At 46.8% G+C, this 14,701-nt stretch overlaps 5 protein-coding genes across 5 annotated transcripts; 2 read left to right on the top strand and 3 right to left on the bottom strand.

Annotated features, from left to right (window-relative positions):
• Positions 1-476: 476 nt before the first annotated feature.
• Positions 477-1,304, bottom strand: F5891DRAFT_981494 (uncharacterized protein; the record flags this gene model as incomplete). Its single annotated transcript, XM_041377116.1, has 5 exons — positions 477-746; positions 813-904; positions 938-992; positions 1,017-1,116; positions 1,255-1,304. The coding sequence occupies 5 exons, from the start codon at positions 1,302-1,304 to the stop codon at positions 477-479; spliced, it is 567 nt and encodes a 188-aa protein (XP_041224400.1).
• A 706-nt stretch (positions 1,305-2,010) lies between these two features.
• On the top strand, positions 2,011-2,801 carry F5891DRAFT_1041383 (uncharacterized protein). The gene is made up of 3 exons (XM_041362062.1): positions 2,011-2,251; positions 2,308-2,331; positions 2,401-2,801. The coding sequence occupies exons 1-3, from the start codon at positions 2,211-2,213 to the stop codon at positions 2,669-2,671; spliced, it is 336 nt and encodes a 111-aa protein (XP_041224401.1). The 5' UTR covers positions 2,011-2,210; the 3' UTR covers positions 2,672-2,801.
• A 4,727-nt stretch (positions 2,802-7,528) lies between these two features.
• F5891DRAFT_1041390 (uncharacterized protein) lies at positions 7,529-8,705 on the top strand. The gene has a single exon (XM_041362063.1). The coding sequence runs from the start codon at positions 7,694-7,696 to the stop codon at positions 8,537-8,539; it is 846 nt and encodes a 281-aa protein (XP_041224402.1). The 5' UTR covers positions 7,529-7,693; the 3' UTR covers positions 8,540-8,705.
• A 196-nt stretch (positions 8,706-8,901) lies between these two features.
• Positions 8,902-9,690, bottom strand: F5891DRAFT_911466 (NADP-dependent oxidoreductase domain-containing protein; the record flags this gene model as incomplete). The annotated part of the gene is made up of 6 exons (XM_041373630.1): positions 8,902-9,031; positions 9,091-9,197; positions 9,249-9,301; positions 9,351-9,500; positions 9,548-9,584; positions 9,646-9,690. Coding segments are annotated over 6 exons (522 nt in total), but the record flags the coding sequence as incomplete, so codon positions are not given.
• Positions 9,691-11,981: 2,291 nt separating this feature from the next.
• F5891DRAFT_439742 (APC amino acid permease) lies at positions 11,982-14,669 on the bottom strand. Its single transcript, XM_041371834.1, has 15 exons — positions 14,450-14,669; positions 14,332-14,394; positions 13,739-14,281; positions 13,680-13,685; positions 13,603-13,628; positions 13,521-13,549; positions 13,441-13,464; positions 13,326-13,389; positions 13,233-13,272; positions 13,138-13,182; positions 13,000-13,087; positions 12,761-12,950; positions 12,493-12,705; positions 12,422-12,439; positions 11,982-12,365 (listed from the first exon to the last, which is right to left on the bottom strand). The coding sequence occupies exons 1-15, from the start codon at positions 14,561-14,563 to the stop codon at positions 12,221-12,223; spliced, it is 1,608 nt and encodes a 535-aa protein (XP_041224404.1). The 5' UTR covers positions 14,564-14,669; the 3' UTR covers positions 11,982-12,220.
• Positions 14,670-14,701: the final 32 nt, after the last annotated feature.

Here is a 14,701-nt window from a genome sequence, read left to right on the forward strand (position 1 = left end):
CGTCAATGATGTCACTCTCAGTGTCCCCAACGATATTGTAGGGGTCAGGAGAAGGGGCCTGAGCAACCATCTGCGGGCCCTTCCCTTGGGTAAGGGCAGCCATATTAGCAGCGTGATCAACACCCGGCACAGACGACATTGTCTTCGGTGCAAACACTGGATTGCTCTTCCAAAGTTTATCAAGTATGTCAAACCATGGGAAGTTGATTAGTACCTGCTCTGTAGTTTGTTGTAGCGCAGTTTGATAAATTTAAATAAAAAAAAACCTTACCTCAAAGATTTTGTGCACCAGCAGCATTGAGTGAATTGATGCCAGCGCCAGTCTGATGGAAGCGAGCACATTGTTTTTATATTTGTTCCTGAGACTAAGATTTTTTAGTGAATTAATGCATATGAGAGGGGGGAATACACACTGTGTAATACAATTAGAAACTGCCACCATAAATTTGTGTTTGTCCTCAGCATATGCATCCTTCTCAAAGATATGTAACTTCAGCTATCACCGCCCAGATGTGATTCTTTTGACTCCCCGAAGGATCAGGTTCACTGATGGCGGGATCGCGAGATTTCTTCAACTCATTGAAGAGCACACAGCAGTCAGCAGGATGAGTGTCAAGGAATTGTACAAGGGCATTGGTGCGATCCAACTCGTGGATCTCCCACCTGACACTAAACTTGGCAGCAGGGGTGGTGGAGGTAGTGGCAGGGGCAGCTGCAGAGTCGGTGGTGTCATTGATGAATAGTGGCTGTGTGGTACTGAATACTGGTACATCCCCCCTCCCTTGTCCCCTTGTACTGCAAGTTGTACTTACTTTGCCCCTATTAGTGTGTGGGGGCCTTGGTACAGCCATATGTAAAGTGTTATTAGTCTTGATACGTGCTTTGATTTGTTCTGAATGTCGTACTTGTGGACATTGTGCAGGCATCCTGCACATACAGCATGAAGGTTGTATTTCAGACCCTGCTTGGGCCTGCTGAATGTTCCGTAGATTCTGAAAGAAATTCGTCAAACTTACCCACGTTTTCAGAGCCGCCCAATTTTTACTTTGAACACCACTATTGTTGCGCCAGTGCCAGGAGGCAGCCCAAAGGCTCAAGAATGCTCCTGCTGAGGATCTGAAACCCAAGAGCAAGTGTGCCCTGCTTTGTATGTATTTTCCTCTCATCATATGTTCCACTACTACTGCTGATGCATCTGACACCAGTAGAATATTCAAGTCAGCTGATTTCATCTTTGTGCACTATTGCACTTACCCAGTACCATTTGGACACCAATACATCCCCATTGCACCTCCCATTCCCATTATTCAAGCCATCATGAGTACTACATTATTACTAGTACTCACATTTGCACTTTACTCATTCTTCTGGACTACTTTTCTCACACTTTTCTTGCACTTTTTTTATGTAGTCAACTTTTAATATGCATTATTGTGCTTTTTCAAACGCATCCCACAAAAATAAGTGTGAAAAAGTTGTGAATAAGTTGTGAATAAGTGGAAAATAGTCAACTTTTAATACACATTATTGTGCTTTTTCAAACGCATCCCGCAAAAATAAGTGTGAAAAAGTTGAGAAAAAGTTGAGAATGAGTAGAATATGAGTAATGAGATCTACTGAAAAAGTAGGTTCTACTTTTTCGAGTTTGTGCTACTTTGCTCACTAAGTCGTGTGAAAAGTAGGATATAAGTGGGTAAAAAGTGATCTCCTGATCTCCTGATGGCCTAGTCAAGAAGAAATCGATGATTTACCATAAACCATTGATGATATTAGAACTGTCAAGGAGTAATGGTCAGTTTCAGATCATAGAAAGGATCTGATTGCTTGCAGGAGAACGATACCAACACCGGTGGCTCGTAACACTTTCTTGACAGTCAACTTCTCAGTCGATGATGGAGGAGGCCCAGGTAAGTTTGACATGATACTGTTCGATTGCACTGGTGAAGGTGAAAAATGATGCTAGGATCGTGACTGAGTGATATACTTATATACACTCCAGGCCGTCCAGGCGTTGGACAGCAGCCTTACTGACTTAATGCCGATGTGAATGCTATTCTGGCCATCAAGGCTGCGGACTCACGATGTCACATGTTCAGGACCTTCAGGTACAGGATTCGTGAACAAGATACTGTTCCAGTAGCGGCGTGCCTCGTCTCGTCTGACATAAAACAAAAATATGTATCCCCCACTTGCTACACTTCACGCCCAAGATGCAAGTCGCAAATCCAATTGTCGCCACTATACTTCACCTGTACGTTCACTACTCAATAAGCCACCTCTTAGCGAGCTAAAATTTGATGCATGTAGCCTCCGCGCCGCGGCAACGCTTTGGTGAGTACCTTCCGTGGAGAATTGCGAATATTCTCGCGTGTAGCTTCTAACTTTTCAAACTCGCTGTAGCATGGGGATTGTTTTCCTGCACCTCGCTCATAGAGAGCCCGAAATTAAGTACTATGCATTCTATGCTGGAGCACACGCAATCGTGATGGGCGCTCTCGGGCTGCTCGTCTCAAGAAGCACCTATCGAAAAGCTCTTGCGAAGAAAAATATGAATGAGGCAACGAAACCCCAGTCGAGCGCAGAAACTGCGCACGAAACCACTGGGACGGAGGGCATTTGGGAAGATGCGAAGCCTCGAGGAGTTTCTGAGAATATAGATTTGTTAGTCTGATTGATACGCTGAGCCTGTGCAGGTACCAAGTAGGTATCCCATATATTGCAGTACAAGACTCAATCTTCCTAGAAGATGTCCTGCCACTTGTCGCCTCGACGTTTTTTTTGCGTTGTATAATCAAATATCGTCTTTCAGTGTACTGATGCGGCTGAACTTCAAATCCAGGATGCAGCCGGAGAAGTTAAAACCCATATACGTCGATTCATAGGAATTCCGATGGTCCAATTCCACGCATGTACAGAACACCAGCTGAGATGAACGCAATGCGCAAAGGACATGTAGCGTGATTAATCACCCAAAATCAGAGTGACGTTAAATGGCGCTTTTGTCCTATAACTTGGACTGTGAGCAAATGCGCTACTCGCATCAGGAAAAGTGCAAGGTGGCCTAAATGACCTGATTTCAGAACATCCAGGCTGGCGGAGTACTGCCAACAATGACTCTGTCAGCGTCAGGTAAGCTTACGGGTATGATAGACTCAAACTAGGATTATCAGGTTGTTGGCAGGACGTTCAGGTGTTGACCAGGTGTGGGCAGGTATTTGGACATTTGCTAACTCGGATGACTAGTACTTGATCTTCGCAGGCTCCGGGTTAGATATCAAAGTTCGAGGATTCTATTTCCACGAGCAAGTTGGCTGATCACTAGCGAGTCGTGACTGAAGACAGCATGTGAGAGGCAATCGATCCGCAAGGTGGGGAAATGATGTGTGTAATGATGGCAGTTAGTCATGCGCTGATGAACCCCAGAACTCAGTGACATTAGTCGACGCTTGTAAAACGAAATTATGTTAGAGCGGTGTTCTGAATCTCTGCAGTCAATTCGCGAGAAGCCAATGGCATTATTGTCGCTTTCCCGGGCCGCCCCTGTGCCAAAAGGTCGGGCTGCCTGTTGGCATGAAACTCCTTGTCAAGTCAACAATCCAGTTCAACTTGAAAGGAGGACATACCAAGGTAGAAGTGATATGAGATGATATGCATTAGTTGAGTCATCAATCATAGAACTTTGCTTCAGAAAATCTGGGGACCACATAAGGCCGAGCCATTAATGGTTTCGAACGCTCGAGAGGTAAAACTCCTGGAAAACAAAATTGTTAAATAGGTCGATATTTAGTCATTACATGCAGAGGAAAGCGTTCGATCAAAGCTCAAGTACTCAGGCTTAGTAAGTGAGGTGCGTTTTCTTGCCCGGTTTGCTACTTTGCATGCCACGTTGTGGTAGTACGTACGCACTTGCTGCCGATTTCGTTCCTACTACCATGACGTACTAAAAAAGATCACCGCGTCGTCGTAAACTTTTGGCCAAATTGCAGACGTAACTTGAAAATTTGCAAATTGAATCAGTTTAACCACACACTCGGCGAGCATCGACGTTGACTCACACTCCCGCGCTCTTCTCCCATCTAATAGGTTTTCCGCGGGAAACCACGACTTTGTTGTATTCCCCGTCTACCACTGATTCATATCCCTCTGATCCTGCTCGGCAGCCGCATTGGCGTCACCCCCGAGTCTTTATCCCTACATATTACCGATTTTCCATCCCCACGCAGTCATGGACAAGTTCTACCAGCCAGTAGCCTTAATCCATTACTTGACAGGTCCTTGAGTGATATGGACCGGCGGCCGCATCCAGTGACACGTCCAAAGATTGCCAACCTCATCGAAACACCTCTAGAGTAGGTGCGTTGGCCACTGGCAGGACGGTTCCGTAGCATCTGGGTAAGCATTCCGCATAACCTAGTTTCATCACCTTTCCGATGGAATTTCTATCGCGGTTACCTTCATCTTCCCTCCATTTTCGGCTGGCAGGGTTCCATTTATCAATGATGTCCCTTGCCATCCAATTCTCTGCTAGGAAATCAGCTTGCCTACACTGTCGCCACTAATAAGGTTTGCTTTTCAGCTGCGAATACGTAGTCATCATAACAGGTGCTCATCTTTTGTGGACACCTGTCGCCGGCACAGGCCAGTCCAAGGTTCGTCAAATGTGATAACCCTTGCTAGATCCGAATCACAACATTGTATTATGTCACGAGCATTCACGAGATACTTGAGCCCTGCAGTGTCTGCGTGGGTAACGTCACCGGTCTACCTGGCTCCGAAGGCAAAGTGGCATTGTGAATGAACCCCCCTGAATAGTAAATACCGAATGGTGGCACTTTCCGAGCGCTTCACAAGGTTGTACACCCTTCCATCCCGGTACTTTATTATTAGCGGAACCCTGAACGGTGACACATCCTCAAGGCCTCAAGCGCAGCAAGAGCTAAATTTGAATGAAACGTCAAGTTTTTATTAGCTCCAGACTCCTCCGGTGACTTCCTGCTCCTTTTCTCATGCCATCCCCTCCTGCACGAATTAACCAACCCCGACATGATTTGTTTGCTCAATACCTTTGTTCGAATACCGGGATATGCCCAGTACATACAACTTTACAGCAGAAGCTTGATCGTAATATCACCAGCCAATGTAAGCAGCCTGTTTCTCTGGGTAGCCAGACTGTAGAGAAAGAAGATGGTCGTTCCTCCTTCAAGTTGATTATGGCTTCGCCTGTTTGCCATCAGTAACGACCACAAGGATAAAACGCGTGTTCACAAATACTCTGCATCCTCTCTCACGTCAATTTAGCTCATGCCCACTTTGTCGACCACAAGGTGCGAACGTTGGCAATATTCCGCGACTCTGCATCAGATCTCATGTGGATAAAGATATGTCCTCTCCTTAACGGCGACGTTCTCAGGGAACTGGAGGATCGGCTCCTCTCCTTAACTAATACCAATGGAATGTTCTTGATGGTACATACGTCGTAAATAAGCGATACGCATTCAGGTGGCAGCATCCTTTCGGTAACAATGGACTGTTGTTTCCTTCGTTGTTGAAGGCCTTTGATTCACAATGGCGCTAGTTCCTGTTAAAGCGTGTTTCAGCCGCACACCGCAGTATTACTGGTATGTGTGAAATTGGTTAGGCTGGAATTTCAGTACTACCCATCTCGGTGTTCCTGATGCGCGTTTTCGACAAACTCGGATCAAAGTGCCTGTATCTTGTGATCTGACTGGAGGCGCTGCTCTTGAGTTCACGATATGATGACAACATTTTTGAATGTCAGACTGATTGTGATAGGGCATCCGCCGAGGCACCTTGGCCCAATAAAGGTCACAACAGCACATAATCAACTGCATCCATCTGGACAGCGGCTATATCATGATCTTATCTTTGGGGCAGAACAGTGGCGCAACGAGTAAAACGCGGACTTCTTCATGTGAGGCATCAGTGAATCAAAATACTGCCTCGATGCACGTAGCCAGGTACCAACTGGTACTCACCCTTACTGATCTGATCTTATTATTAGAAAATAGTGCAAACCGTGACGTGGGAGGTCAAACTGATCATGCGTCAACCCCATGGGCATCTTCAAGAAGCTGGAAGACCTGTCTCACCTAAAACTGAATGAACTGCTAAATGTGTGCGAACCATGCCTCACTGACCATGTCTTAGTCGCACATCGCATGAGTTGGGGGTTCGATATCGACGATGCCGGCAACTTGGGGCTTGTCCTAATGATTACTTTTGTGATATTTATGCTTCAATGTGTATTCGCGGAGCCGTTGTGTTCTTTAGAAATGTCAGAAGTCATAGCAAGCAAGCACCGGGCAAGCAGTTGACTTGCGACCGAGATGAATACAAGGGACCACCGGGACGACAAAGTTAAGGCTCCGCATAATTGGCCCCAGTGATCGGAAGTTCCAGGTGACATGTATTTCGTGATTGTTCTCCACAGGCAAAAAAGGCGCATGTTAGGCATGTTAGGCATGCTGATCAGGGATGATCGGTGATCACGAGAGGATCACCCTCTAAGATGACAGTTATTCACCATGCTAGCTTGTTTGAGATGTTGAGATGTTAAAATACATAAGCACGTACCTCATGAATAGGACTGTCAGACTCCGAGACTGAGGTCCAATGCCATAGTCGAGTGACTTGGCGCCGTCATGAGATATGGAAAGGTCACGTGTGGGTCAAGTACAGAGTGTTTCTTTATGTGCTGAAGAGCCAGTCATAAAGTCACACGTCATGTTCTTTGCGAGCCTTCTTGGACTTGCGCAGATGAGAATGTATTTTTCTCTGTTACGGAGACACCAAGCGAGGTACGAGAACGCCCACAATAGCTTCGAAGAGGAGAACGGGAGGGGCAAAAGCGGCGATTGGCCAAGGAACCGAGAACGAAGTCGCGGCCTAAACAAGGCGGGGAATTAGAAGCATCTGTCAGACTGAAGTGGATATTGTTGGTAGTAGTTGTTGGTTACTGTCGGGAGACCAAAGTCTCCTTGCCGAATGTTGCTGAGAGTAATCCATGTATTAAGTAGACGTAGGACGATACTCGGGACAGCGAAGATGATAGGGTATTCGGATGCGATTCTGTGTGAGATCTTCGATGGTGGCTCGAGACGTTAGCAGAAGTACAGAATACCATACATGAATTCATGTAGAACTCATATCCGAAAGTTAGGCTAATAACATAGCCGAAAAGCAGGCACTTGGCGACCAGTGTTCTAGCAAGCACTTGGCGACCTGTGTTCTGATACACGTTTGAGGGCTGATTCCACTCGGCACAACGGGGGCCCTGAATAATATCAGCCACTATCAACTTACGTTCATGGTATAATAGGAGGGTATGACGACAGACAGAGACGCTATGTTAGCAAGATTTGAACTTTCAAATGTCGTGTCAAAGTTATGATAAAGATAGTGGAAGCATTATTATCGCGGAGTTGGGCGAAATAACCACGTTACCCGGATCAAATTACATAATTTAATTAACAGCCACACACAAAGAAAGAAAAAAACAAAGCTTGACCAAATCCACACCAAATACATAGCACACATTCCATCGACTAGCCCTTTTAGCCCTTTTAAAAGTCCATCTTCCACCATGCTGTTTTCCTGCTAACACCCTCTTGGCGACCTTTGTCGAGCTCAAGCTTGTCCTTGACTTTGTACTATTTGTCTCTTTTATAACGACATGCATACCCCCTCATCATCGACATCGACATCACACCCCCGCCCTATTCTAAAGCACCAACAAACAACTCCGAATTATGGTCGTGCCATTAGGTCTCCAGAACGGCTTCATGCTGTTCACTTTCCCCCATCCCCGACCTTGACTCGAACCTATACGGCATACCCCCCTTCTACCTATGACCGCTCTCCCATTGTTGTGGCACCCAATACATGTGCTCTACCTGAGCGCGGGTGCCCTGGACGTACTTATACCCTGGACGAGGACCGTCCAGTGAGCTCGTCATCTACTTCAAAACGTTCACAACACGGCATACATCTTCATCCTCGTGCCGTATTCAATCATCAATCTCAAGTTTCGCCCTCAAAACTGGGCGGTATTGATGATGGGTCGCAATCCACTCATTGGTGCAGCTCCCCAACACAACCTTCTTTGATTCCTGATCTCTCTTCGGGGTCGGACGAGAGTGATGGTTCTTCCTCGGATTCATTAAACGCTTCTTTAAAACCTGCTCCGTCAATACCGTGGCCCCCCCGTACTCTAGGGGATTCCAACGGTTATATAATGACACCATCATACGACCAATACGATTATCCTAATCACAGCCCTAACGTTCACTCAACTCTACCATTCCTTCCTTATCCTCCTTCTCCTAGCGACGCGAATAAAGTCCGCCGTCAGAGACAGAAGGAGCGTCCATGGGAACGGGAGCGAGGAAGCAAATATGGAGCATATACCGTGGACAATGAACCACGCGACAAACCCAATCACAGGCCCTATGTGCTATATGGAGGCTTTTCATCATCCGCTCTTGACGGATCGGACGATAGTTGTTTGGGAGGATTTTGACAACGAGTCACTGTGACTATACAGTGAGGCGTTTACTTGGAGGTGCATAACGATATTACCGTCGACTTCCGAGATTCGTACACCGCCTGTTACCCGTAATAATGGCGCTTAGATTTTCCTTGTTGTACTGTATACTCAAGTATGCAAATTGATATCTATTGCAGGAGTAGTGTGGGCTAAAATGCACTGTAAGTTTGCTACTTTCTAAACTCATTTCATCCAAGCCTTTCTGTAGACCTCCCCGACACGTTTCCGAACTCATGAGGTTTGTTGCAAATAGGCCGAGCCCGTTGATGGTATGCACATCTGGATAGAAAAATTAATGTTGTGTCAACGTATTACATGATAATTGCCTGGCATTTCTGCTTCTGTCCTCCAGCATCCGTGCTCTTCGTAACAACTTCTATGGCGCTTTTACCCACGTGCCATGAAATTACAAGTTGCGCAGGGGTGGCCTCGTTGTGGCTGGCTATCTCACACCCACCGTCATATCTTCACGTACCCGTGGTCGCATAACCTACATACCAAAGTAAGGTTAGGGCTACTCCAACTGACCTATCGGAGCATATGCTGTTACAGTAATACTCTTCTCTTTGCAATCAGCTAACAGCTCATTCTGCGCTAGATAAGAGTGCATCCTGATGCCAAGGTAAAGTTCCTTCTCCCGACCCGTCGTATTTACGCAATGCTCAGTCTTGGCTCAGTCGACTTGAAGCATGGCCGGCATTATTCTAGCAGTCTTGAATAATGCCATGCTTCCGTCTGCGGACCTCGTTTAGAAAACGGCCTCCACCCATACAAAGATATGTACGTCTTATGGAGAAATTACTCAGTCCGATCGCTTTAACCTTCCCACTGGCGAGGACCTTCTTCATTTCGGCCCAGGTGTCGTTGAAGTTGCCTGTTTCATCCAGTCTAACCTGACCATGCGAGTCAGGGTTTTCAGGCCTAGACTCGTTTTCTGCACGCGTATGCGCGTCACTCGGTAAATGAATACGGCATTTTTACCATCATATGCCACGCTGTGAGGCCAAAGTACCAGGTACTACAGCGGTACCATGATCAGAAGGCATGATTGTCTTGGCAATGAGCCAGAGTTCACATACAAGGTCAAAATAGTCCAGCCCTGCGTTCTTCAAGCTTTGATTAACGAACCATTGCACACGTTTGGTGTGTTAAAGGCTAGAACAGTCCAGACACGGCGAAGGGCATCGGAGGAAACAGACTTACGGAAGTTTCGTGGCAATGAAGAGTTCTTCACGGCGGGGAATCCCAGAAGCCTCTTCAATAAATTTCTCTGTTCCGTACTATTTCCATACTGTGTCGATGTGTCTGTCACCCGATTGCAAGGCGGTGAGGACCCAAGAAGTTGCTTTAGCCTGTTCAACAGGATCTCTACTAACGAACATTCTAAGACTCTTCAAGAACTGGGCTTACCCACAATGGGAACCTTAGCCCCTGTGTTCAACTTGTTAGCCATTTAGACACAAACCTTCACGCTAGCGCTGACAGCTGGGCTTCACAAATATTCGAAAAGTCATGAGATGCTCAAGGCGTTCCGCAGTGATAGTACACCGATCCGACCGCCCGGCACGCCGCCCAACCATCACAAGACCAGCCTTTGGGATTGTCCGCGGGGCCTACTCGACAGATGACAAGAATGACACTTACAGCAGAGAAAAAATAAATCCATCACCTCGGATGAAACCCAAGCCATTCCGGCGTAATTCCATATCCACCTTAAAATTGTTGCTTCTATCTGAAGCACTCTTTCTTCTCGCCATCCCAAGCGATCGAAAGTCCACACATGCACCTTTCCCTGCTTATCAGGCTGCATACATGGCCGAATGCTATTCTTGTCCAACGCATCAATCCGTCTTGCATCCTCTTCGTGTAGTTTAATCACCTCTTAATGCGCTGTTAGAGAGGGAAGCTGGGAACATTCATCTCTAAACTTACCTTCAAACACTCTTCTTGTCTACTGGCGTTCTCGCGTTTCGCAACAAGGCTTGTCCCGCGTTTGATGTACCATTATAGGACAACCTGTGTTAGAGTAACGTTATACTTTTTTTCCAGCGCCACGATGGCCGGATCTTGGCGCACAACGACATAACCTGCACAGTCATGTCGTCACTGATGGTAGCAATATGAAATTTCCACCCACCAATCCAATGGCAGCGCTGGCGACAACCGTGATACCCTTATCCCTGCATCACCGCAAAACTTCATTCTGAGCTAGATATGGATCTGTGTCGCGAGGTCACCTTGATGGTGACCGGTGACCGACCGCAGTTCTTTCCCATATCGTAAATACGCAGCGCTCGCTCGATCTGCACAACTATTAACAGCGTGCGCAACTTGGCCAGGCCATCTTCAAAAGCTATTCCAACCTGCAATACGAGAGCAACCCTGGAGTCAGTCATTCCCGTTCAGGGCGGAAATATCAGAATTCAGCCCCACATCTGTATCGAGAAGCTGCTGGCGCCCAGAAGTCTGACCGGCGCCAATCAATCTTTACCGCTGGCAAGAACGTTTTCCACTTCCTAGGTATCATCAAAGTCACACGTTTCATCAAGCCATCCACGTTCAAGAAGAGATGGGGTGATTATCTGGAGAACCATCAGCGCCGGTAAACCAATTGAACGCATGATAACTTACTTTCGTTTAAGCGCAATTCGAGACCAGCGAATGAGATGCTGTATCGAGCGACACAGCTATCCAGGGGAAAAGCCGAGAAGTTTGACCCACCGGATCACCGAGTCCAGCACATTTCAGGCTTTTATCTAACGTGCGTGGTGTGATTGGAAACTGCCAAATCGACGAGACCGCCGTTGATCTCAGTTCACCACGAGCGCCAGATAACAAAGCGACTCGCGGAAGCTTCGTGGTTATCGGTGGAGGTCTTTTCTGGGTACCAGAATTGCCCTAATGGTTTTGCCGACAGTGCCCTCGGTGCCTGCATCACCGCATGGATTGAAACGTGGCTTGAAATATACATTTTCAAGCATACCGTACGATATTTGCTGTTGTGTCGATATGCCTGTACTCTGCTTCAAGCGCAGTCAACAGCCAAGATGACGCTCGTACTAGCCTTTTCAAGAGCAGTCCCTCATGGTCCAAGTGCTAAAAATATCAGTCCACATAGAATCGTATCACATTAGGTGTGTCCATGAACGCACCAACTTGTGCAGCATAAGTACTTGCCCCGTCATTAAACTGCAGTGACTTCATTGAAGCAAGATCACTTCAGGCAATCTGAAGACTATGAACCATGCGTTGTTCGGAAGCACCGTGACGAAAGGTGGCGGCCGTGCAATTTGCCACGCATAGTCGGGCCCAATGGCATATGGAGCGCTGCACTATTACATATGGCGTAACGGGGAACTTGGAAGACCGACGCTTGATCAAGCTTTAAGCTCGGCCTTGCGCTCACTGCGGCGCTTTCCAGGAACGCCTGTTCACGTGAAGTGGCGACCAGTCCACGCGGGGGGAATGGTAGTACATATTTTGATCCATATTCAAATATAAGTAGTTCCGGGGGTAGCAGGGTAACAAGTCGAAATACAAGCACTAGTGTGCGGTATCATGCCATATCTGATGACTGCGGCGATAAAGCGGTGCAGAAGTACCCAAATCATGAGCATTGTTCTTCCAAACACATTAATAGAGAGAGCGACGACACTACGCAGAGTCCGAAGAAACGAACGTATGATCTTTCTCTTTCTCACTGATGGATGACGATTCGGGTTGAACTTCCTCCAAACCGATCCGAGCTTTGGTTTCTGCATCAAGGTTGGACGAAGGTCCATGATAGTGTCGATGCGCGCTGGATGGTCATGATTTTGAGATTGCTGAACATACACCGCAGAATTAACAACTTACCTGAGAACATACCACACCCTAGCCAGACAATTAGTTGCTTTAAATTTGAAACAGAACTAATTCGTACTGACCCACTAAGAAAAACAACTCCGACAGCGATGACGGACGCGTAATTCATGTTAAACTGAGTGACAGGGAACACAGTGGGCAGCGAGAAAATGACGCAGACGAAAAGCGTCCAGCTTATGCAAGTGACATTTGCTGCCAAACCGAGGAGACCTGGTCCCATGTAAAACGGTCCTGGGCGGAAATTCACGTCAGGGTGATTTGCGTAGATGCGACGCCTGAAAGTTTGCCCTTGGTCAATAAAGCGATAAGAACGACAAAACCTTCTCTCACAAGAATATCGGAATAATGTAACTCATATCAAGTGCAATGGCAGTAAGCGCAAAGATGGCATTCGCGGCAATCGGGGAGGCTAGATCGAGGAAACCTGGAAGGATGGACAAGACAGTAGTAAACCAGATAGCACGTAGTGGTGTTCTAGTAGAAGACGCTATATGACCAAAGTATCCGTTGTCGGGGAGACCTGAGGATATGGTCAGAATATGGAATATTTGCTAGATGTTGTTACTTGCCATGATCACGGCTGAAGGCATAGACAGTACGAGAGCATGCATGGAGTGCCGTTTGTGCAACGAAAAACGCTGTGAGGCATACGAAGCTCTTATCACACCATCAGCCTGATCAAGTACGTATCAAATGAAGAAAACTACCCAAAGGAATAGTGCTGCAGGTGTGCCCATGCGCAGAACCATGATCTGTTGCGCAGTGAGCTCATTTGCTTACAAGTGCATAACTCGTGTCATACCTGCAAGAATGCAGATCCAGATATTCCTGGCAGATTTTCTCTGGTTGTATTCATGAGAAGTGGCGGGGATAGATGATGGTTAGAACAACATACATTGGACCTGAACACAGCATGAGAACGATATTCAATAGCCATCCCAATATCCCGGTTCCGATGACTAGATTTTCGTTTAATACTATTAGGAATTATCTAAAGATCAAAAGCTTACCAGCAATGAATATTGCAGCAGGCGCTGGAAGGCAAGATATGAGGACTGCATATTAGACGCTCTGCAATGATATAACGTACCTGCGTACGCGGCACGACGAACTTCTTCGCTGAGATTGAAGATACATTAACTGGGCACTAAATGTTCATGAAGAGTACGTACGAAATATGAGCGGTCGCATCGTAATCCTGTTATATCATTAAAGTCTACAACGACTTTTGGAAACTGTCTAATCTTACCGTCATCTAATTGTATTTTGAGGTAAGTCAAGGTTATGACTGATCGCCTTGTCACGTACCGTCCATTGTACACTCAATAAACCGAGCAAAAAAGCGATGCCATTATTCCAACCTCCCGTTTGATTGATAATTCCTTGACTTCCAAACACGTAGGTCGCTGAATGCATCTCTGAACGAGGCGTGGTCGCTAGCAGAACAATGATGATGACGATAGTTGCACCGAGGTTCACGAACACGAAGCCTCTGGTAGCGAAGGCCAGGTACCGCGTCGCCAACGAATTCAAGAGTCCATGGACAATAAGAAGGCCAGCGAACAATCCGACCGTCTTGCCTTGTGTCAGCTGAAATGTCGGAGAAGATATTGATACTGCAGCCCATATCATGTTTGCGAGACCGAACTCCGTTGATGACACTCCCGCGACCTGACCAAGGATGTTTAACCAACCAACGATCCAGCCTACGATAGCGCGATGGGACTTTGGACAGAGTTGAGCTGATGCTGTATATAGCCCTCCGCATGTTGGAAATGCAGAGACTATCTCGGCGATGCTGGACCCAAGCGTGAAGCACATACATGACCCAAGTAACCAACACCAAGTAACCTAGAATTAAGGTTGTTTCAACGTTTGGAAGTGATCGAGTTATGACGTACGGAAGCAGGACCTCCGAGTAAGAGTGGTGTGTTGAGAGTCGTCGCGACACTCGAACACAATCCCTGTGATTTAAATTTGAAATGAGATAAGAATTGCCATGGAATGAACGGAACACACCATGATACTGAATGCGAAGCTAATTGTGGCGAGATTCGAAAACTCACGCCGGAAGGAAGGCTTGTACCCAAGAGCTTCGAGGCGGTGGTCATCATCGTCAGTTGTGCCGGACATCGAGTTTGAGCGCGGATGTGGAAGCCGACAAAGTGCAGAATGAATGAATGAGCCTTAATGAGGGCCTTGCTGAAGGCGGTGTGGGATCCACAATGCACACGTATGATACCGTAGTTTGGGTCATCCGATAAGGTGAAA

Source organism: Suillus fuscotomentosus, assembly GCF_016647785.1.
Source record: "Suillus fuscotomentosus strain FC203 chromosome Unknown F5891scaffold_36, whole genome shotgun sequence".
Classification (NCBI taxonomy): Eukaryota; Fungi; Basidiomycota; class Agaricomycetes; order Boletales; family Suillaceae; genus Suillus; species Suillus fuscotomentosus.